This window comes from Bison bison, unplaced genomic scaffold (genome assembly GCF_000754665.1).
Source record: "Bison bison bison isolate TAMUID 2011002044 unplaced genomic scaffold, Bison_UMD1.0 scf7180017864066, whole genome shotgun sequence".
In the NCBI taxonomy this organism is placed as follows: Eukaryota; Metazoa; Chordata; class Mammalia; order Artiodactyla; family Bovidae; genus Bison; species Bison bison.
In genome coordinates, this window is record NW_011494638.1 from 410,116 (window position 1) to 434,101 (window position 23,986).

Consider the following 23,986-nt stretch of genomic DNA (forward strand, 5'->3'; position numbering starts at 1 on the left):
CAGTCCAGCGTTTCTCATGATGTACTCGGCATATAAGTTAAATAAACAGGGTGACAATATACAGCCTTGACAAACTCCTTTTCCTATTTGGAACCAGTCTGTTGTTCCATGTCCAGTTCTAACTGTTGCTTCCTGACCTGCATACAAATTACTCAAGAGGCAGATCAGGTGGTCTGGTATTCCCATCTCTTTCAGAATTTTCCACAGTTTATTGTGATCCACACAGTCAAAGGCTTTGGCATAGTCAATAAAGCAGAAATAGATGTTTTTCTGGAACTCTGTTGCTTTTTCGATGATCCAGCGGATGTTGGTAATTCGATCTGTGGTTCCTCTGCGTTTTCTAAAACCAGCTTGAACATCAGGAAGTTCACGGTTCACATATTGCTGAAGCCTGGCTTGGAGAATTTTGAGCATTACTTTACTAGCGTGTGAGATGAGTGCAATTGCGTGGTAGTTTGAGCATTCTTTGGCATTGCCTTTCTTTGGGATTGGGATGAAAACTGACCTTTTCCAGTCCTGTGGCCACTGCTGGGTTTTCCAAATTTGCTGGCATATTGAGTACAGCACTTTCACAGAATCATCTTTCAGGATTTGGAATAGCTCAACTGAAATTTCATCACCTCCACTAGCTTTGAGACATAATGATTAGTAACTAAGAGTGCTCCAAATGGTGCCCATTCTTATCTCTAATGACATGTATAATCAAAGAGATATTGTCCTCCCCATACCACATGAGCAAGGAGGATGACTGGACCATCTAGCTCAGGAAAGTGTCTAGGGTTTTGTTTTTGCTTTCTTTCCTTTGTAAGGACTTTGTCATCTAGGGCTTTTCCAAGAAAGTGAAGCTTTAAAAACTAATCTAAAAAATAACAACAGTCTCTCGTTAGAGGAAAATCAGGAAAATAACAGAATTTCTTCACAAAATTACCATGACAGGCCTGGCAGTCATCCGGGAATTATTGCTAACAGTAGCTGAGAAAGTTACAGTGATGCTTTCCCTGGATTTGACAAGTGTGAGGAAGCTTGAGAGCAGAAGCAGAACTGAGATAATTAGTCAATGGTTACTAAGGAAGGTGCATGACACAGCAGGGAAAGCAATGGTTCCCAAAAGTGTTACGTGGTCTTTGTAACCCCAGACCACAAAGACGCTGGAAGTGTGGGAGGGCTGTAAGGCAAGCAGAGCTGGCAGGTGAGTTCTCCACAAACAGCAGTGGAGGTGCCACTGTGACTTGTGAACAGCAAATCACACGTCTGTGATTTGTGACTAAAGAGACATTAATCCTTTACTTTTACATCAAATTTTGCTATTAATACATGACTGAGGTCAGAATTCTGTGTTTCAAAACAATCTATTTTAATTTAAAAATCAATTCATAAGCAAGAGTGATCCCATTATTGCCCTGGCCCCTGGATTCTAAAGGAGTTACTTGGGAATACTACATACAGGAGTTGAAAGTTTTCCTTTAGTTTGTAAGAGGTGATTTGTAAACCTGGCCATTATAGAGGAAGTAGCAGGAAGAAATGCAAACCTGAAGGTGGTAAGTAACTTGAAGAGCAAAGTGACAGCCATAGCCTTAGATTGCCATGTCTCCTGCCCAACTTCCCTTTGATGATCAATCTCTCTTTTCCTATTATCAGTTGTACAGATTCCCATCTTTCTGATCCTGGCCACACCCAGTCTGTTTATTAGACTGGGTTTAAAGCCTGTTTATTGGAGCAAAAACCTTTATTTATTGAACACTTATTATGTATCTAATACTGTTGCAAGTGTGTAAAAATTAACTCACTTAATCTTCAAAACATCACTATAAAGTAAGATAATAATAGCAGTGCCACTTCATAGAGGAGGAAACTGAAATGCAGAGAGACTGAGGCTAAGGTTATGAACTCAGTCCTAAGGAGGAGAGTGACTGTAGTCTGCCCCATGATGAAGACAGCACTAACCAAAGCCAGCCACGTCTCAGATGCACGCACTCAGTCACAAGCAACAAGCATGACTAGTTCAGTCAATACCCTTCCTCGTTTCTGAGAGGAGACTTCCTGTGTATGACCTACTGCTGGTGGTCATACATGACTACCATGTGACAGACAGTATCAATACCCCAAGATCTGTTGGTGATTCCTGAAGCACAATTCATTCTTCATTTTTCAAAAAAGATGAAAACTGTACCAAATCCCACTGTTCAGTTCAGTTCAGTTCAGTCATTTGACATAAAACAAGTGAGAATGAGAAATGAAAAAGGTTACCTCTCCCCTCAAATCTGTAAGAATTTGGAGAAAACACCTTTATATCCACTAAAGGCTCAGAAGCTGTAATTTTGAAATCTTCAAAGTCTAACTCTGGGGTAATCTCCAAAGACAGCTACCAACGATCACCCAACAAAAATAACTTTCTTCCCATTAAGAGATGGAGTCCATTCCCCTCCTTGAATCTGGGCTGGCCTCATACTTTGCTTTGACCATAAAATGTGGCAGAACTGCTACCATGCCAGTTCTGGGCCTGGCTCTAACAGCCTGACATCTTTTGCCCTTGCACTCCTAGAACCCACTCACTGTATTATTGAAGAGAGAAGCAACATGGAGAAACCCAAGGAGGAGACCTTCTCACCCCAGCTGAATGCAGGGAGATACTCCAGCCCACACCATAAGGGACAGAAGTACCACCCAGTCAAAACCCAAAGAACTGTGAGCAATAATAAATTGCTGTAGTTTGAAACCACTAAAGTCAGGGATGGTTTGTTGCACAACAGATAACTTGAACAACCTCTGCTATTACATACTGGCCATATTGCTGTATCAGTGTTCCCAGACTAATGTTATCTGTTTATCTGTAGGTAGAAAGGACTGGAGAACTGCAGTGTAGAACCCCTGAGTGGGAGGAGGTGAAGTGTGGAGCTCTGAACAGACAAGCCTCAATTAGAATACTGGCTCTGCCACTTACAAGCTGTGACCTTGGACCAGTTACTTGGCCCCCTTGAATGTATGAGTCCAACTATATGACATTCCAACAATGTGACACTTTCTTTAAAATGAGCAGAATGAGATGGAGAAACTTTTCATTCCCAAGTAGAACTAAGAAAGGAAAGAATCATTCAATTTTTTTCAGCTCTTCTGCCAGAAGCAGTCTATTTCTGACTTGGCCATTTTCTCAGAATATGAGATAAAAATAGAAAATAATGTGCCTGAATTACCCATTACAGAAACTAATATCATATTTGAAGAAGATATGAGAATTGGTTTGGGAACAATCTAACTTAAAGTCACTGTACTCTTGGAGTTACAGTAATATGTCATTTTGATTTCAAACCATGTAACACAAAATGCTAAGACAGATTCATAAGCTGTTTTCCATGCATACAAACTATCACCAAACAGGCAGCAATTCTGCTAAACTCTAGGGCATTGGTGTTTATATTATAATATTCTAGGATAAAAGCTTACTTTTCAAAAAATGACCTCAGTCTAAAACAAATTCATATATTTTTTACATACAGAACACGTTAAGGTATAAAAGGGAATTACAAAAGGGAAAATCTGGTCCTCAAAATCACATTAAAAATTGAAATATTGATTGACAAAAATATGTAATAGGTATGTATATACACAGCTAATTAAGCACCTTCAAGTCATTTATAAAGAATATAGAACAAATGTTACATTTATGAACAAATGGGGTCCTCCCTGCAATGGAAATGTTCTCTGTTAATAACAGGATAGGCACATCTTACTTTTATTGATAGGTGTCTAAAATATACCTCTGTCCTTGATGGAATATCTTCAGTTTCTGCAATTTCAGAGCTAAAGGTGTATTCAGACTCATTGCTGCTGTGGGTAGAGTCTGTTCTCTTGTGTCCAGGTTTAGGCACATTCTGCAACACAAATAAGCAGCTACAGTTAACACAACATAATTAAACAATTGAATTTGGCATAGTTAAGACAGCATCCACCTTAACTTGGTTCTAATATTCACGACCTAATGCTCTCATGCCCAAACAATCTATTCCATGTTGTCTTAACAAACTCTTACAAGGGTCACCTCCTGAGCAGAAAGAGGCACCAGGAGGGTGTGACAAGTACAGTTGCAAAACTAAACACTCAGATAAAAATCATCTCTGATTAACGGCAGATCCCCTCTTAAAGTTGTGAGTGGCTAGTCACACGAGGTGAAGCATAAGTATGATGACTTCCATATTATAATCAAACAAAATCACTCCAAAAGTCCACAGGATATACTCAATGACAGCATAATCATTTTACTGCACCATATTAATAGGTCATGGGTGGGGGTTTTCACACAGGCAATTACAGCTTCTGTCAGTTTTATGCATGGAACTGAAGCTCTGGAGTCAGCAGTGGCAAGGATGAGTGTGCAGAACAGGAAGCTGCTCTGGGAAGATCCTTGGGTTATTAATTCAGGGAGCCCAGGTGATAGTGTCATGACATGTGGTAACTAATGAACTAGTATTCAGCAAGCCTGTGGGGAATAGAAAAGTTAGGTATTTGCAGTCCCTTCCTTTCTGGAGAAGTGGTTAAAGAATGACTTGAAGGAAGAGGAAATAAAAAGGTGGGGTTTGGGCCCCTCGCTCCGAGGGTGCCCCCAGCAGAAGAGGTGGAGAGGTTCAGCGGCCTGGATCTTCTAGGGTTACAAATCCTGAGAGCTCCAAAAAGGCCTCTGAAAGCTTTGTGATCTGTCCAATTTCCTTTACTCCTTCCAAGGTGCAGGAAAAGAGCCAGAAGCCACAAAGAGCTTTTTGCCTCGTTCCTTCCAACATCCAGGCTTAGACAAAGCAGACCCATCTGTGAGACCACAGGGAAACAAGCCCTCAGGAGTAGTTGGTGTCTCAAGCCAGACCACTTGGATTGTTCTATGTTTATTAGTAATTTTGGCCTGCAATTTTCTGTGTGTGTGTGTGTGTGTGTGTGATTTCTTTGTCTGATTTTGGTATCAATGTGATGCCTCACAGAATGAGTTTGGAAGCTTTCTGGAATAGACTGAGCATAGGTGTTAACTTTTATTAAAATGTTTGACAGAATTCACCTGCAAAGCCATCTGGCCCTGGACTTTTGTTGGAAGTGTGTGGACTGCTGATTCAATTCCATTATTGATATTTGACCTGTTCATATTTTCTGTTTCTTCCTGATTCAGTATTGGGAGATTGTATGTTTCTAGGAATTTGTTTATTTCTTCTAGATTGCTCATTTTATTGGCATGTAATTGTCTAGTAGCCTCTTATGATCCTGTGTATTTCTGTGGTATAACTACTCTTTCACTTCCGATTTATTAATCTGGGCTCTCTCTTTTTGTCTTGATGATTATGGCTAATAGTTTACCAATTTTGTTTATCTTCTCACAGGACCAGCTCTTTAGCTTTGCGCATCTTTTCAACTGATTCTTAGTGTCTATTTCATTTCCATTCCAATCTTTTTTTTCTCCTACTAATGTTGAATTTTGTTTGTTCTTCTTTTTTGACAATACTTCCTTTAGGTATAAGGCTAGACTGCTTATTTATTTGCCATTAAAATTCCCTTCTTGAACTGTTTTTGCTGCATTCCACAGATGATAATCATTGTGTTTCCACTTTCATTTATCTCCAGGTATTTTCAAAATTTCCTCTCTGGTTTCTTCAGTGACCCATTGGTTGTTTAATAGTGTATGCTTAGCTCCATGTATTTGTTTTTTCAGGTTTTTTCTTGTAGTTGATTTCTATTCTCATAGCATCGTGGTGGAAAAAGACGACTGATATGATTTCAATCTTCTGGATGATCTGTCCTTTGATGTAAGTGGGGTATTAAAGTCCCTTACTATTATTAAAGTCCCTTACTATTATTGCGTTACTGTCAATCTCTCTCTTTACATTTGTTAATATTTTCTGTATGCATTCAGATGCACCTATGATGGGTGAACATATACTTACCACTATTATATCCTCTTGTTGGACTGATCCTTTTGTTATTATGTAATGTCCTTTTTTGTCTCTTGTTACTGTCTTTGTCTTAAAGTCTATTTTGTCTGACTCTTGACATCCCAGCTTTCTTTTCATTTCCATGGAATATCTTTTTTCCATTCTCTCCCTTTTAGTCTACGTGTGTCTTTATAACTGAAGTGACTCTCTCACAGGTGTGTGTGTGTGTCTTTATGTCTTGTTTTCATTATCCATTCTGCCACTCTATGTCTTTTGATTAGAGCACTTAGTCTAATACATTGAAAGTAATTATTGATAGGTATGTACGTATTGCCCTTTTGTTAGTTGTTTTCTGGTTGCTGTAGCTCCTTTTTGTTCCTTTCTTTCTTCCCTTGTGATTTGATGACTATCTTTACTATTATATTTGGATTACTCTCCTTTTATATATGTGTATATCTATGTTTGTGGTTATGACAAGGATCATATAAGCAACAATAAAGGAGGTTCAGTCATATACATATACATACATACACACACATATATAATTATTTAAATATGATCTTAAGTTCAAAACATTATAAGAACCATGCATTCTTAGTTCCTCTTCCACTATTAGTGTTTTTGTCATCATATTTTACATCTTTTTGTTCTGTGTATCCTTTAATCTTCTACCCATTTTGTTGAGGTTTGTTTTTTATATCTTTAGTTGCATGAAATAATTTCTGCTAGTCTTCAGTTCAGTTCAGTCACTCAGTCGTGTCCAACTCTTTGCAACCCCATGAACTGCAGCACACCAGGCTTTCCTGTCCATCACCAACTCCCAGAGCTTGCTCAAACTCATGTCCATTGAATTGGTGATACCATCCAACCATCTCATCCTTTGTCATCTCCTTCTCCTCCTACCTCAATCTTTCCCAGCATCAGGGTCTTTTCTAATGAGTCAGTTCTTCACATCAGGTAGCCAAAGTATTAGAGCTTCAGCATTAGTCCTTCCAATAAATATTCAGGACTGATTTCCTTTAGGATTGACTGGTTTGATCTCCTTGCAGTCCAAGGGACTCTCAAGAGTCTTCTCCAACACCACAGCTCAAAAGCATCAATTCTTTGGTGCTCAGCTTTCTTTATGGTCCAACTCGCACATCCATACAGGACTACTGGAAAAACCATAGCTTTGACTAGACAGACCTTTGTGGACAAAGTACTGTTTCTACTTTTTAATATGCTGTCTAGGTTTGTCACAACTTTTCTTCCAAGGAGCAAGCATTTTTTAATTTCATGGCTGCAGTCAGCATCTGCAGTGATTTGGGGCCCAAGAAAGTAAAGTCTGTCACTGGTTCCATCGTTTCCCCATCTATTTGCCATGAAGTGATGGGACCAGATGTCATGATCTCAGTTTTTTGAATCTGAGTTTTAAGCCACTTTTTCACTATTCTCTTTCACTTTCATCAAGAGGCTCTTTAGTTCTTCGCTTTCTGACATAAAGGTGGTGTCATCTGCATGTCTGAGGTTATCGATATTTCTCCTGGCAATCTTGATTCTAGCTTGTGCTTCACCCAGCGCAGCATTTCACATGATTTACTCTACATAGAAGTTAAATAAGCCGGGTGACAATACAGCCTTGACATACTCCTTTCCCAATACCAGTCTGTTGTTCCATGTCCAGTTCTAACTGTTGCTTCTTGACTGGCATACAGATTTCTCAGGAGGCAGGTCAGGTGGTCTGGTATTCCTCTCTCTTGAACAATTTCCACAGTTGGTTGTGATCCACACAAAGTTTTTAGTGTAGTCAATGAAGCAGAAGTAGATGCTTTTCTGGAATTCTCTTGCTTTTTCTATGATCCAGCAGATGTTGGCAACTTGATCTCTGGTTCCCCTGTCTTTTCTAAATCCAGCTTGAACATCTGGAAGTTCTTGGTTCAGGTGCTGTTGAAGTCTAGCTTGGGAGAATTTTGAGCATTACTTTGCTAGCATGTGAGATGAGTGTAATTGTCTGGTAGTTTGAACATTCTTTGGCATCTGCCTTTCTTTGGGATTGGACAGAAAACTGACCTTTTCCAGTCCTGTGGCCACTGCTGAGTTTTCCAAATTTGCTGGCATATTGAGTGCAGCAGTTTAACAGCACTTTAACACTGCTAGTCTTCAGGTCATTCTTATACACAATTGCTCCGTAAAGTTATAATTTTGGTATGCCTGTGGGAAGAGTTGAGCACAGGGTCCTCCTCTTCTGCCATCTTGACCACACCCATCCAAATTATCTTGTGTTTTACAGCAAATATTTCAGGGCATTTCTGGTCATTTGTGCCATTAGGTTACATTTAAGGCTGACGGTTGCAGGAACAAGACTGTCAGGGAACTCTGTTTCCCGATATCAGAATAAGTAGACCAGGGATGGTGTGCAGCACTATCAAAAGTACAAAAAGTACTTGGCCAGATGCAGAAGAGTCCATGAAATAGGTAAGACAATTTATTACAAATAGCAGATGAATCTTCTTTGTTTAGGAATATGCCTTTGAAATTACAAAAACTACTGAGAAAATACTTGACCTTACAAATATTTGCTTTATAAGCAAATTTTACATTAAGTCATTCAGTACATAAACAAAGTCCAGCAATGCTGACTTATAGTCTAGTCTTCAAAGTGTTTGAATTTATAAAACTATGTATGAATACAGTGATGTGATTTCTGGGATTTGCTTTAAGACAATCGAATCCATTGGATGGAGCGTGATATAGGTTAGAATGGGAGATAGAAATGTGATGACTGTTTTGGAATTGAGTGATGAGTACATGGAGTACATGGGGGTTTATGCTACTATTCTATTTAGTTTTGCACACGTTTAAATTTTTTTATAAAAATGGGCAAAAGTATTTGACTCACCACCATCAAAGTCATCTCTTCCTTGAGGTCATCATAGCGTTCTTCCAAGCGACTAAACTCATTCAGAAGGTTCTGATATCTCAGCCTTTCATCGTTAAGATCGAGTTCCAGTTGTTTTGTTTCTTCTACTAACTTCTTCTCCATAGTCTCTGAAAGAAGAGAGAGATAAAAACATACCAAAGACGGCTTCACAAAATGCAAGAATAAATACATGGGCACTGGCTTACAGTCTTTGGGAGGGATTCTACTTTTAGCAGCACTATGATCTATGAAGAGTATCTTAGTGGAGGCAGGGAAAGAGAAAATATCATGGCTGAAGAATAAAATAATTTACTAAAAACAACAATCATCTATTGTATTCTTCCATGAACAGAACTGGTTTATTCATTGGTTACAGCACATCCTTGATAACTTCCACTAGTCAGCCTTTAGTAACTAGAAGTACATACTTTTTATTCCATTAGTATTCTGTTTCAGGCTACTCATAAAATTCTTTTGTTGAAAAAGTTAGAGACATTCCTCAGGCCCCTAGGGGAACAGTGACTTCTCAGAAGACCTAGCTGTCCTGCTCTCCAGAGTCTCTCTACTCATCTCTCAGTCCCTGGCTTCTGTCTTACAATTTCCCAATACTGCGAATGCCCTTGTCCTGTTACTCCTTCCATTCTACTCAGGTAAATTGCCACACCTGGTCCTCTGTTGTCACCATTCCTATGTGCTGCTGGGGACTTGACTTTTCCATTTACTCACCTCACTCTACCCTCTCTATCCGCTAGTGGCTGGCATGTAGATAGGACATCATTTGGAGAGTGGAGACTAGCCCTTGATTGCAGATCAAAGTATCAATAAAAAAGCCTTAAATCTCAGCCATGTGCTTTCTCTCAACGAGCTGAGCAAACCACATTTATAAATACTGGGCTTCCTACCTCATATTTTGTGCCCATATCTTAATCTGTCCTGCCTGCTTCGTTGCTCACCATCTCTTTATCTGTCAGCCCCACGAGGCCAAGGACTTCCAAGTGTCCTGTCATGACTGCCTCCACAGTGTTCCCCTGTCCTGGAGATTTAATAATTTGCAAATAAGTGAATGAAAGGATTTTTTTCTCTATATAACATTCTATAAATTGCCTTTTATTCTCACAAGTTTGTGGAAGCTGCCCAAGGCTACCAACAAATTTTCCCTAGGCAAATCCACTGCTATTTGTTTTGTTCTCTTTAGTATCAAATAACATTTCCTATTTTCCTAGAAGAGTTCTCATCATTCTGGATTTTTCCACTATATTCTGCATCCTAGCAACCTTCTTTCCACATCTTCAATGACTGTTTTCTCTTTCCGTCTTAACTTTCTTTTATGACTCTTTTTCTTCACCTTATCTCTTTTGTATGATTATCCTATAAATTCCAGACTTTCTTATCTTTTCTATACAGTATTCCTTTTAATTGGGAAGAAGAGTATGGTGTGGGGAAAACCCCTGAGGGTTCTCTCTTTAATCTCAATTCGCTTTCAGATCACCTCTATCTGGAGACCCTAGCTAACATCCAAATTTTAATTGATTTGCCTCATAAACAGAGACTTGTTTTCCTCAATTTCCTCATTACTAATAACATATTATTGTTTTGATAACTCATTGCAACACTTTAGAAAGTTTTTTCTCCTCTTTTGAATACCATATCAAAAATGATAATAATCTGTTAATTCTTTTCATATATTTTCACTCTAACCTACCTCTTCCTTTTTATTTCTACCACCAATTGCTGTAGTTTGATATACATCTTCTTATCTCATGTTTAAGTTTATGTGGATTTCTTGTAAATTATAATCATTTTAATTTATCTTACCAACAGCAAATAAATGTCTACCTCTAGTTAGTGTCTTTTTTTTTTTAAGATGGTAAAAAGTGAGTGATCTTAGGAAATTAGTATTCATTCATTTAGCAAAATCAATAATATACATAGATACATATACTCCTATAATATACATATTAGCTCAAGAATTTGTCTTAAATCAAGAGGACTCCTATAAGCTATAAATCATACATACAATTATTTTTTTAAGTTATATATGATATTGACTAAGCATGAATTCATATTTGTACTTAGGGAGATACGATTTACAAATTCACCAACTAATTCAACCAAATATTTAGAGTGCCTGCCTCTGGAACTCTGAAACTTATTGATGCCAGCCTAAATACGCAAAGTTATAACTTTTAAACCCTTGGTCTCAGGTTGTTTGGAGTGCAGTAGGCTGGGCCCACATGAGCCTTACCTGTCATCTCCTTAGCTTGCTCCACGATACGGTGATTGAGGGCCTCTTTTTCCTGCTTCAGCAAAGTATTTTCTTCCTTTAGATTTGACACCAGCTATAAAATGAAACAATAAACTGATATGGCTGCAACAGACAGAGGAAACCCGATACTGAATACGAAACACACAGTAGTCACTCCTTACTGCCATGTCTCACTGTCTCACTTCTTTGCTGAGTTATATTCAGTCATCCTTTAAACCTGGTTCAAGCATTACCCCCCAGAAAGCTTTCCCAGAAACTCGTCCAATTATATGTCTCTCCATTGGACTGCTACAGAACCCTGTAAATGCCTCCTTATACCCCTTATAAATGATTTACTTTTACTTCCCTGATTGACTAGAAATTACTGGAGGACAAAGATGATTTGCTGTTGTTGTTTTACTTTGTACCTTGAGCATTTACCAATTGCCTGACACCTAGAAAGCATTTGCTCTTAAAGTAATATAACACCTTTTCACCCCAAAAGCCTAACACAATGCTTATGTGGACCCAAGATACAACAGAAAGATTACAGAGGACACGAAAAGTATGAAATTTGCTGAAGACCTTCCAAAGCTCTCTGTTCTCTGTCTTGAGAATTTTACTTTCATCTCCTTTTAAGAGTTTTGCAAGGTTGTAAACTTTTATTCCACATTTAAGCATTGGCCTTACAACTATGTGACTATAATGTCATAGAACTTTATACTCAAAACAATTAAAATGGTAAATTTAAAGTCACATATAAGCATATTTTACCACACACACAAAAAAATGTTGACCTTTTAACTTTCTGGTTCCTGGTTAGATAAGGATTCTCAGGAAGCAAAAATCAAAACCAAAGGTAACTTTGCAAAGTTGATAATTTATATAGTTTAGCTTTGTAATAGAATGTGTGCTGAAGTGAAACCTGAATAAGTGACATGTGAATTCCTTTCTCTAAATGTAAGTTCATAGAATTCTTAAAGGAACAGCTTTAATAATAAAGAGAATGTATGAAGAGTTCAGCGATGGAGACAATGGGCTGTGACGAAGGATCCCTGAAGAACAGAGAACTGAAGTTACAGCACTGAGCCACGGCAGACACCAGGCCAGGAGGTGCTCTTTCTGATTGTCCAGTCTCTTCCTTCTGTCCTGAGAAGGTCTGCTCAGTACAAAGGCTGGGTTCTTTGGGTGCTCTTGAGAGAAGCCACTCTTTGTCAGGGCTATGCAACCAATCACCTGTGGTGCTTTTTCAAAATAAATGTGTCCGACCCACACTCCCAGAGCTTGGGCAGGTATCTTTTTAAAAACTCTCCAGCCAATTCTGATACACATTCCTGGTTAAGAAGCACAGTTCTCTGGACCTTCTAGGCTCCTTGATCAGGCTGACTGGCAATGCAGCTTTCCTGACCACAAGGCTGGCTCTCCCAGGGAAATGTTTTCATTCTTACCACACTCCATCTAAAAGACTTAATGGTAGTGCCTATAGATATCCCTGTGAAAGCTGCAGATAATAAAACAAGAAGGAGAAATCTGAATATGTTTGGGTATACTATTCTATCTAACTAGAAAGGTATGAATTTGACTGTGAAAAGGAAAAGAGAATACCCCTATCAAGTTAATACTCTATAGTTTCTAAGGAATTTTGGAAGCTTTCAGGGACCCAGGAAATGGGGAAAAAAGAGATTGAGAAAGAGAGAAAATGAGGAAGACAGATCCTAAACCTCAAAAGTATCTCATTGGATATATATTCAATAGAACAAGCTTGCCATGTCAAAGTAACGTATATTAATGGTGGTTTAGTTGCTAAGTTGTGTCTAGCTCTTGTGACCTCAGGGGCTGTAGCCCGCTAAGTTCCTCTCTCCATATGATTTTCTAGGCAAGAACACTGAAGAATACTGAATCCTTCTCCAGGGGATGTTCCCGACCCAGGCATTGAACCCAGGTCTCCTGCACTGCAGGCAGATTCTTTATGGACTAGGCTACCAGGGAAACTGTTTCCAGACACAGAGTCAAGATCTGTTGAAGATATAGACGGGTTTATTTTAATCAGGATCCTGAATATCATGGAAGGATTGCCATCTTATTAGTGACACTATCTTACCTGAACTGTCTAAGCTCCTTCAGAGGTTCTTACTGCATAAGCTGCTGTTGAGGTTCAGAAGTAGTTACAGCCAACAGAGTCAACTCTGTTTTCATTTAAAGATGGTAATACTAGTAGCATCTCTAAAAATCTATTACTTTTTCCCAGTAAGCCTTATGTTGAGGTATTTTTTCTTACGTTTAAACAATACTCCTCATTACTTCTTGAGAGCCTTCGTATTTTCTATATTTAATAAAGTTTTGATATAAGTTAATACAAATTTGCAGTGTGGAAACATCTGTCAATCTGTAAGCAGTTTTGTTGTTATTTTTTGCATAGTAGTTCTTGACTATGGCCAGTGTAGACATTTGGATTTCTGGTGGACTTCTCAAAACAGCCTTAATGTAGGTTTCCATAAAAATTCCTACTAGCTATTGACAGTTTATTGTTTAATTTACTTCTTAATCACCTTAAGCTGGCTGACTCCACACAGATCTATACATTCAACAAAAAGAGTGTATAGTAGGTACTTGGCCATCAATTTTCTTCTTATAATACTGCTTTCCTTCTATTCTTAGTAGAGTAAAACGTTCTGCTAAAAGACCTATAGCTACTCATCCAATATATAGAAGAACTCCTTGGGGAAAAACACTAATAATGAACAGTCAACTGACTGAAATGTGTGTTTTACCTTCAACTGAGAACTACATTGAGCTACAATGGCCAACCAAGTCAATATGGCAGCACATCTCCTTTGTGAAAGAAGTAGATGAGGATATGAACATCAGCTCCTACCTGCTCAGTTTCTTGTTTGTATCTATCAGCATGTTCCTCAATGGATTTTTTCTCAGACTGAGTTTGTTCCAGGTCTTTCCGTAGCTTGGCAATTTCTTCCTGCAGACTGAGGACCCGTCCAGTAGCAATCTTAGCTTCTTCTTCACTTAGCTGAAGACGTTCTAAATCACTTCGTAGTTTCTCGGTCTCCGAGTTGTATATTCCTTCTAGATTGGTCAGTTTCTCCATGAGGCATTTGTAGTCTTTGTTCTTTAAACACACACATGAGTAAGTAAATATATACATAATATATACATAATATATACATAAGCAAGTAAATATATACACCATGAATTGTACTTAGTGAGAAAACCATGCCTATTCATCATATTCATGCTGTGTCACTGCAGCACTGATATAGCCTCTAACCAAAATACTAGTGACATTTAAAGTAACACAATCAGTCCCCTCTTAGTGATACAAAAAGAGAACAGACACAATTATTTACGTTTTACATGAGATGAGCAACATAGATGTGATTCTCTCATAGTCACAAGGAGAGTTACCATACTAAATTCTCTTTCCTGATTCTCAATCCAGGAATAGGAAAATCTAGATTTGTTTTTAGAAACAAATCAGTGTGCTACTGAAAACCATGTGCTGGCTAGTGATGTATAGGAATGGTAAAACGGCCTCAAAATCACGTCTTACAAATCTCTTTGTTTAACATCTGGAAACTCTTCCCATTCAGAAAACCTGTCTGATGAATTTTATTTCATTCTCTTTTCTGTTTTTCTTTGTCATCATTAGTATTTATATGTCACTAACTACCTATATAATTTTCAGGTGCTAAAATATTACTTGGTAATAACTATCTGTAAGAAATCAAACTGTTATCTCTGCAAATAGACTGCAGATTCCTCAGAAGCATGGACATCTTCCTGCTTCTTTTGCCATCTCAGTGCTAAACAACTCATCTACAAAAGAAACAATACATTACACATAACTGAATGATAATGATGAAAGAGCTGTGTAAAATATAAAGCACAATATGATTCTCAGTCCTAACCTTTTGGACTGCTAGTAAACCTGTCTGTGTTCTCAAAAACAATTTCCCGCCTTGGTCCTTGAAATTATAATCTTACCTATGAGCTTGTCACTATTGCCTGCTCATTAATGTCACTACTGTTTTACTTTTTTGCTGAGACTGAAAGGTAAAGTCAAAAGGAGACAATGCTGGAGATAACCCCAGTGTATTTCATTAGGCATGCTGCATTTTTAGGACTGCTGTTCAAAACACACCTGCTCATCAACTTTGCGCTGCAGCTGCATGATCTTGTTCTCCATGCCAATGTGAAGCTTCTTATAGCGCTCCACGGAGCGGGCCTCGATCTTAAGTTTCTTCAGCTCACGCTTGGCCATCATCCGTCGGAAGCAGCACTGAAGGTAGATGATGGCGTGGATGCTCCTCTTATAGTAGGTGCGAGCCAGCCAGCCACGGACCCATTTCTGAATGATGACTGCTTTGTGTTCACGGAGTATCTGGAGAGAAGGGTAGGTGCAAGTAATGTCAGACCCTGGACTACACTCAATTTCAACTCTATCAACCTCTGGATGCAGTCTGAGAACCACACATTAACTAAAGGGAAAGCCACTGGAAAAGCTGAGGCAACCATGTATTCTGTGGAGTGTACTTACCACAAATATATGGAGGCACCAATTATTTTAAAAGATGACTGAAATGTAATCTTTAAAAGGCAATTTGAGAAACATATATAAAACATGTATTACATCCACATGTCATATGTGGGATTACATGTCTATGTATGATGATAAACAGAGTATACACATAAGAGCCATCAAAATTAAAGACACCAGATTACTAAATAGAAAACTAATCTAAAAAGAAAGAAAAATGCATTAGGTTTCTTATAACTACATGATTTCTAAAAGCAATCAGTTATCCTTCAGAAAATAAACAGAGCTTGGTACCCTGTGAATTATGTGCTAGTAAAATAGATTTACCCACTACCCTTACTGCTGGGTCCACATCACTGTGCATTAGGTCTCTGGCTTGAGGACATAGGGTATGGTTGGTAAGCAGGCTATAGAAGCCAACACTTAGGGTACTGCAAAGTTTATTATTAATTTATTGATTTTCCCCCAAGAAACAACAAAAAAAATGACTCTCTCATTTGCCATTTTTGAGGAATACCACTCTAGTGAGGATTTCCCATTGCTTTACAAATGTAGCACAAACCCACACATGGGGTTCAAAGGTAGTAGGGATAGAACTTTAAAAGGAAAGCTAAAAGGAAGATAAAGTAAACAGATATTAATTTTATATTGTGTTTTCTTAAAAAAAGATATTCCCCTAAACTGATAAACACTCATTCATCCTTATGAGATAAATCTCTTGTCACTAATGACCATCAAGCAGAGATTGTGCAAATAATTTCCAGGAATGATGCGAAAATTCTTAGATTTTAGGAAGGGCTGAACTAGCAAGACTTCGAGGTCCTTTCAAAACTATGATCTTATAAAATGGCAAATAGATGGGGAAACAGTGGAAACAGTGGCTGACTTTATTTTTTTGGGCTCCAAAATCACTGCAGATGGTGATTGCAGCCGTGAAATTAAAAGACGCTTACTCCTTGGAAGGAAAGTTATGAACAACCTAGACAGTATATTAAAAAGCAGACATTACTTTGTCAACCAAGGTCTGTCTAGTAAAGGCTATGGTTTTTCCAGTGGTCATGTATGGATGTGAGAATTGGACTATAAAGAAAGCTGAGTGCTGAAGAATTGATGCTTTTGAACTGTGGTGTTGGAGAAGACTCTTGAGAATCCTTTGGACTGCAAGGAGATCCAACCAGTCCATCTTAAAGGAAATCAGTCCTGGGCGTTCATTGGAAGGATGGAAGGACTGATGTTGAAGCTGAAACTCCAATACTTTGGCCACCTGATGCGAAGAGCTGACACATTTGAAAAGACCCTGATGCTCGGAAAGACTGAGGGCAGGAGGAGAAGGGAACAACAGAGGATGAGATGGTTGGATGGTATCACCGACTCAATGGACATGGATTTAGGTAGACTCTGGCAGTTGGTGATGGACAGGGAGGCCTGGCGTACTGTGGTTCATGGAGTCGTAAAGAGTCGGACATGACTGAGTGACTGAACTGAACTTGTATGATATGAATGTTACAATGTATTCACTTAAGTACTCACTAGTGATTATGATAAAGGGATACAATATACCTTTCATGAAACTTTTTTTAAATGTGTAAAAAATCTCTGAAACAGTCTCTTCAGATGGTAGCAATTTGGTAAGATCATTGAAAAAACAGTTCCTATTTTTAGGTTATGTAGCTGAGAAAAATAATGAAATCATGTGCCACCCCAGATGATACAAAAGAAATAAGTGGTTGTGTTTAAAGTCATCACATACAAAATAAACATGGGTTTCCCCGGTGGCTCCATGGTAAAGAATCAGCCTGCTAAGCAGGAGATGTGGGTTCGATCCCTATGTCATGAAGATCCTCTGGAGAAGGAAATGGCAACCCATTCCAATATTATTGCCTGAAAATTCCCCTGGACAGAGGAGCCTTGCAGGCTACAGTCTATGGGGTCCCCCAAAAGAGTCAGACATGACTTAGCAACTAAACAACAGCAAAATAAACATAGGTGTTTCAGAGACCTATATAAGTGTCTTCAGCTAACTCAAGACTGCACCTTTGGGCTGTTTTCCTAATGCCAAGGTAGCCTTCAGTTCCCACGAAGTGCAGTCACCATGCATCACGCTGCAGTGAGGCAGGGCTTTTGCTCTCACTCAACGTCAGAATCCTGAGGGAAGCCCCTGTCTATCTGGATGACTAGTGACAAACTGGGTAAAACTCAGTGATGGCAAACTGAAGGCTTTCAGAATTAAAAAAAAACTCAAGCAGCACACAGTGGCAAAGCTATTAATGCCAATTTTCCTATTCAATTTCCTTCTCCCATGTAACTTCAGACATTGGTCCATTTCTGTAATTTCAGTCAAATGGAAATGGTATATAATTAGAGCTTCCATTCTCAATCTCATTTCCATGAGTGAGTCAGAGGCATTAAATAACACTTGCTTTCACTTTAAGACCTCTCAAAGCTGGAGAAGGGGAGGCTGAGATTTGAATCACAGCTAGAAGGATCACTAAGGGGGTCCCACTGGCCTACACATAAACTAGTCTCTAAGCTGGTACCCTCACTAGGTCCAGTCACAGTGGGAGCTAAGCTGGCTAGAGACTTCTACTGCTAACCAATAGCCTCAAACCCCAGTTCAGATGTTCCCAAAGACAGTACTGAGGAAAACAGGGGAGTAACCAGTTTGGTGTATCTAATAGGTCAAGTTTAATAAGGCTTTACCTTCCCTTGAAAGCTCATGCTTGAAAAGAAAGAACACCTAACCATAAAGCAGGCATGGGCAGAAAGACCTGGAGAAACTGTCTTCAAATTTTCTTCAAAGCACAGCTATTTAAATATGTTCATTCAAGCCTCATTAGCTTTCCATGTTTCTTTGTTGTCTAAAATTAATTTAAATTAAGAAAGTAAAATACATACATGAATAGGGTCCAGGGCAAGCCCACATACTGCCTATGATTAGAGAAATGTCCTATATCACTCAACTGACTCTCCTTCTAACAATGCCCAAAGGGCTCCAAGATCTAGACTGTTCAGTTCAGTTCAGTCACTCAGTCATGTCCGACTCTTTGTGACCCCGTGGACTGCAGCACACCAGGCCTCCCTGTCCATCACCAACTCCTGGAGTTTACTCAAACTCATGTCCATTGAGTCCATGATGCCATCCAACCATCTCATCCTCTGTCACCCCCTTCTCCTCCGGCCTTCAATCTTTCCAGCATCAGGGTATTTCTGGCTTATTCGGAATATGTTCTAAAGAACAGTCTCCAGACTAAACTACAAAGCTACAGTCATCAAGACAGTATGGTACTGGCACAAAAACAGAAATATAGACCAATGGAACAAGATAGAAAGTCCAGAGATAAACCCACACATCTATGGGTACCTTATTTTTAACAAAGGAGGCAAGTATATACAATGGGGCAAAGATAGCATGTTCAATAAGTGGTGCTGGGAAAACTGGACAGCTATGAGTGAAAGAATGAAATTAGAAAACTTCCTAACACCACCCACCAAAATAAAATCAAAAGGGATTAAAGACTTAAATTTAAGACCAGAAACTATAAGACTCTTAGAGGAAAACATAGGCAGAACACTCCAGGACAAATCACAGCAATATCCTTTATGACCCACTTCCTAGAGTAATAGAAATAAAAACAAAATACAAGCAGGACCTAATTAAATGTAAAGGCTTTTTGCACAGCAAAGGAAACTATAAGCAAGAAGAAAAGACAACCCTCAGAATGGAAAACAAAAATAGGAAATGACAACTAACAAAGGATTAATTTCAAAAATATACAAGCAGCTCATACAAGTCAATACCAGAAAAACAAACAACCCCATCAAAAAGTAGGGAAAAGATCTAAACAGACATTTCTCCAAAGAAGACACAGATGGCTAAAAAACACATGAAAAAACATTCATTATTGCTCATTATTAAAGAAATACAAATCAAAACTAAAATGAGATATCATCTCACACAGGTTAGAATGGTCATCATCAAAAAGTCTACAAACAATAAATGCTGGAGAGGGTGCTGGAGAGGGTGTAGAGAAAAGGGAACCCTCTTGCACTTCTGGTGGGAATGTAAACTGATACAGCCACTATGGAAGATGGTATGGAAATTCCTTAAAAAACTAGGAATAAAACCACCATATGATCCTTCAATCCCACTACTAGGCATATACCCTAAGGAAACCAAAGTTGAAAAAGACACATGTACCCCAATGTTCATTGTAGCACTATTTACAATAGCTAGAACATGGAAGCAACCTACATGTCGATCAACAGATGAATGGATAAAGAAGCTGTGGTACATATATACAATGGAATACTACTCAGCCATGAAAAGGAACACATTTCAGTCAGTTCTAATAAGGTGGACGAACCTAAAGAACAGACTCAAAACCTTGCTGAAATAAAAGAGAGAAAAAATGTTCATCGACCAGACCATATATTGTTAGAAGTGATGATTAGGTAAGACTAATCTGGTGATTCACTATCTCTAGTCATAATGATTAGTGCTAGACATAAAGCTTACTTGTCAAATATTTCTATAGGATCATACTCCAGTTAATACAACTTTAACTACATTGATATTACATTTGATTTCACTTTACCATGGTAAATTCTTCCAAATTTGTTTCATTCTTAATCTTCTGTTCATCTGTTATATACTTTAGCTATTCAAAGCTCACCATAATTAGCTGAATAAAGACCCCTAGATTCCTCCACGAATCTGTAAATGTTACCTTATTTGGGGAAAGGGTCTTTGAAGGTATAATTAAGTTAAGGATCTTGAGATGGAGAGATTATCTTGGATTATCTAGGCGGGACCCAAATCCATCACAAGTGTTCTCAAAAGAGACAGACAAAAGCAAGTAAAGTTAGACACAGAGAGAAGATGATGTGAATGAAGATGGAGGCAGGGCGTGGAGTGATATGGGCACAAAAGTATAAGGAATAGTGGTGGCCTCCAGCATTAGAAGAGGCAAGGAAAGGGTCCTCCCCCCATAGCTTCTGGAGGGAGTGTAGCTCTGCTGACATCTTGTTTTCACAGTTCTTGCCTCTAGAACTGTGAGAAAGTTCAATGAGAAATTTCTCTTGTTTCTAGCTACCATTGGTGGTAATGTATTACAGCAGCCACAGGAAACAAAAATGTCACTTTTCCCCCCCAAATTACATATGCAAAGGGAATAAAAAGGTAAGCTTTCTTTTTCCAAGTCATGTTAATAAATGAATAAATATGTACTTATTATTTAATATTTTAAAATATATTTCAATTGTTGGTTGAAAGGGAAAGTGAAAGTTGTTCAGTCATGTCTGACTCTTTGCAACCACATGGAAATATCCAGGCCAGGATACTGGAGTAGGTAGCCTTTCCCTTCTCCAGGGGATCTTCCCAAACCAGGGATCGAACCCAGGTCTCCCACATTGCAGGTGAATTCTTTACCAGGTGAGCCACAAGGGAAGCCCAAGAATATTGGAGTGGGTAGCCTATCCCTTCTCCAGGGGATCTTCCTTGTTTCCATACAAGTCCTACATCCATAGGAGGGCCTGTGGCACTTTGTACAGATGTGGAACTTGATTAACGTTAATGGGATGAATAAAAAAGTTGAAAACAATGCCTCACCTTGTGATACCTATTTCTGGCCAAGTAGCCTCGCAAATAAGACTGAAGGACAATTGTGGCAGTTCGCGTGATCTTGTATCTCCGGCGAGCTACATACATGCGCCAGTACTTCTGAATGATAGTGGCTGCCTTGGTTCTGCGCAGGAACTTAGCATAGCTGGTAGAGAAAGAGTGGCGAGTTGTCAGTAGTCAGAAAAACCCAGGAACACATTTTGTAGAGGATGAAAGCACCAATGTCTTGCCATAATAAGTAGTACTTCCATTGATTATTCTAATAACATACATGTTAAATCAACATTTATATTTCTTATATTTGTAGTTAGTTTATGATCCCCGAATACCTGTCCATCTGTTATCTCAAATGAACCTTACCTAACCCTAAAATGTGGGCTGTCCCATATCACTCGATTTTACAATAAAGAAGTTAAAGGTTTATTCCTTTTAGGACTGTGCTTATTACCCCAGGCTATGTACCCTTTACATAGCAGACCAGTTTACACAGTAATACCATACCTACTTATCACCAGCTTCCTGAGCTCTATCCATTGTGAACACATGATGTTTTTTCTCAATCTATTTACTTGGGCATAAGTTTTTTTTTATCATTAATTCATGTCTTCTGATAGCTCTAAATTAAAATTATCCTAATATGTAATCACATGTAAGTTAATTCTTTTCTACAGTTCTCAGCTTATTGCTCCTAAAAACACCTCAACGGAAGCATTTTTAACAGGTTATATTCATGATTGTCCTGATTTACAGATGATTTCTTCAAGTCCATTAAAAGTGAAAGTGAAAGTCGCTTAGTGTCTGACTCTTTGCAACTCAATGGACTATACAGTCCATGGAATTCTCCAGGCCAGAATATTGGAGTGGGTAGCCCTTCCCTTCTCCAGGGGATTTCCCAACCCAGGGATTGAACCCAGGTCTCCCACACTGCAGGCAGATTCTTTACCAGCTGAGCCACCAGGGAAGCCCAACATAAATGTATAAAAAATAAATACTGAGGACATGAGTAGACAGTAATTTGTAATTTTTTTTGAGGTTCAATCTGATTCCTAAAGGTGAGTGAAATTATATTCTATTTAACTGTCTTATGAGTTAATTCCTTGGAACTAAGAAAAGGTAAGGTGTTGCCTTGAGTGGATGTGAGAGTTGGACTATAAAGAAAGCTGAGCACCAAAGAATTGATGCTTTTGAACTGTGGTGTTGGAGAAGCCTCTTGAGAGTCCCTTGGACTGCAAGGAGATTAAACCAGTCTATCCTAAAGGAGATCAGTCCTGAGTGTCCATTGGAAGGACTGATGTTGAAGTTGAAACTTCAATACTTTGGCCACCTGATGCGAAGAGCTGACTCATTTGAAAAGACCCTGATGCTGGGAAAGATTGAAGGCAGGAGGAGAAGGGATGATAGAGGATGAGATGGTTGGATGGCATCACCGACTCAATGGACATGAGTTTGGGTAAACTCTGGGAGTTGGTGATGGACAGGGAGGCCTGGTGTGCTGCAGTTCCTGGGATCGCAAAGAGTTGGACACGACTCAGCGACTGAACTGAACCGCCTTGAGTGGTAGGGTGACCACCCCACCCCAAACTGTCCTAGCTTACACAATAAGTCAGATGCACTCTCCAATCTTGGCTGCCCCTGAGCAAGCGTGTACACGCCACCAGGACACATACCATCGGGCCTGGTGGCCTCGCACATATCTCTGCACAGTGATGGCAGCCTTGCGCATGCGCAGGTACTTCTTCCGCAGCAGCCACCCTCGGATCGTCTTCTGGATCCGGATGCAGGCAGCCCTCAGCTTGTCTGCCCTCAATTTTTCTAGGTAGGCCACTTGACCAGCCCGGAAAAAGATCTTTGTCTTCCCAAACTGGTATTTGTCCTTGTCCTGTATTTGGAAGAAACTGTATACTCAGAAGTAGAAATGATGACCAAATAAGTGAATTTTAAAGAGAAAAAAAAAAAAAAAGTCTAAAAGCAGTATCAGTAAAGGGATGAAACTATTAGCTAAATCTTGGGCTACATCACAAGTATCTAATGGAGCCAGCTTTTTGATCCTAGGCAAGTTGAGCGAATAGAAGGGACTTTAAGGAAAACTGCAGTTTAAGAGTTATTTTCCAGAATTAGTCTACCTGGAATTATTATCTGAAGCCCAAAACTTGGTTGTGGGTTATAGGCAGCTACTATTTGCTTGTTTGTATTTTAAATATCTCAAGGAAATGGAGATGCTGACACTCCCTCTGACTGACCCGGGCTGTAAGGATTACATCGGGCTGTAAGTTCCATGAGAAAGCTGAAGGGACAAAAACACCAGTGTGAAGAAAAAGGCAGGAAGTAATACATACAAAATAAAAACAAAAAGATTAAAAATGCTGCATATTCATGTTAAGAGTTAAGTTTCTCAACAGTTATCTCTTGGTTTTATCAATAGTAAGTCTACAAATTTCAAAAATATAATCATTTATAATGCTCACTGACTTCTGATTATAAGCAAAGTTGAGCAGTAAACACAGATAGATAGGCATACTATTTTTGGTCTATTACATTCTGATCCAACTATTCAAAATCATGTGATTTATTAAACATCTCACATTGAAAGAGGAGAGTTTATTTGTAACAATCAATATTGTGATGTAAAATTCAAAGTGAAAACAGAGAAAATAACTTTTCACTGTAAGCAAATATTTCCTATCTTGTACATGAAAAGAGAAAATAGGAAATCACATACATCTAAAACTACTTCAGTTTAAATCAATAAATCTTACAAAGGAAGCTA

General features: G+C 38.8%; 1 protein-coding gene across 1 annotated transcript in view; it reads right to left on the bottom strand.

Annotated features, from left to right (window-relative positions):
- The window catches only part of MYO5A (myosin VA (heavy chain 12, myoxin)), a 142,935-nt gene that overhangs the window by 46,822 nt on the left and 72,127 nt on the right, over positions 1 to 23,986 (bottom strand). Inside the window, exons 19-25 of the mRNA XM_010836839.1 lie at positions 22,887 to 23,098; positions 21,208 to 21,364; positions 15,204 to 15,443; positions 13,923 to 14,171; positions 11,048 to 11,141; positions 8,782 to 8,930; positions 3,756 to 3,869 (exon numbers count right to left, since the gene is read on the bottom strand). Of these exons, the coding sequence (XP_010835141.1) occupies positions 3,756 to 3,869; positions 8,782 to 8,930; positions 11,048 to 11,141; positions 13,923 to 14,171; positions 15,204 to 15,443; positions 21,208 to 21,364; positions 22,887 to 23,098 (1,215 nt within the window). The remainder of the gene's footprint in view (positions 1 to 3,755; positions 3,870 to 8,781; positions 8,931 to 11,047; positions 11,142 to 13,922; positions 14,172 to 15,203; positions 15,444 to 21,207; positions 21,365 to 22,886; positions 23,099 to 23,986) is intronic.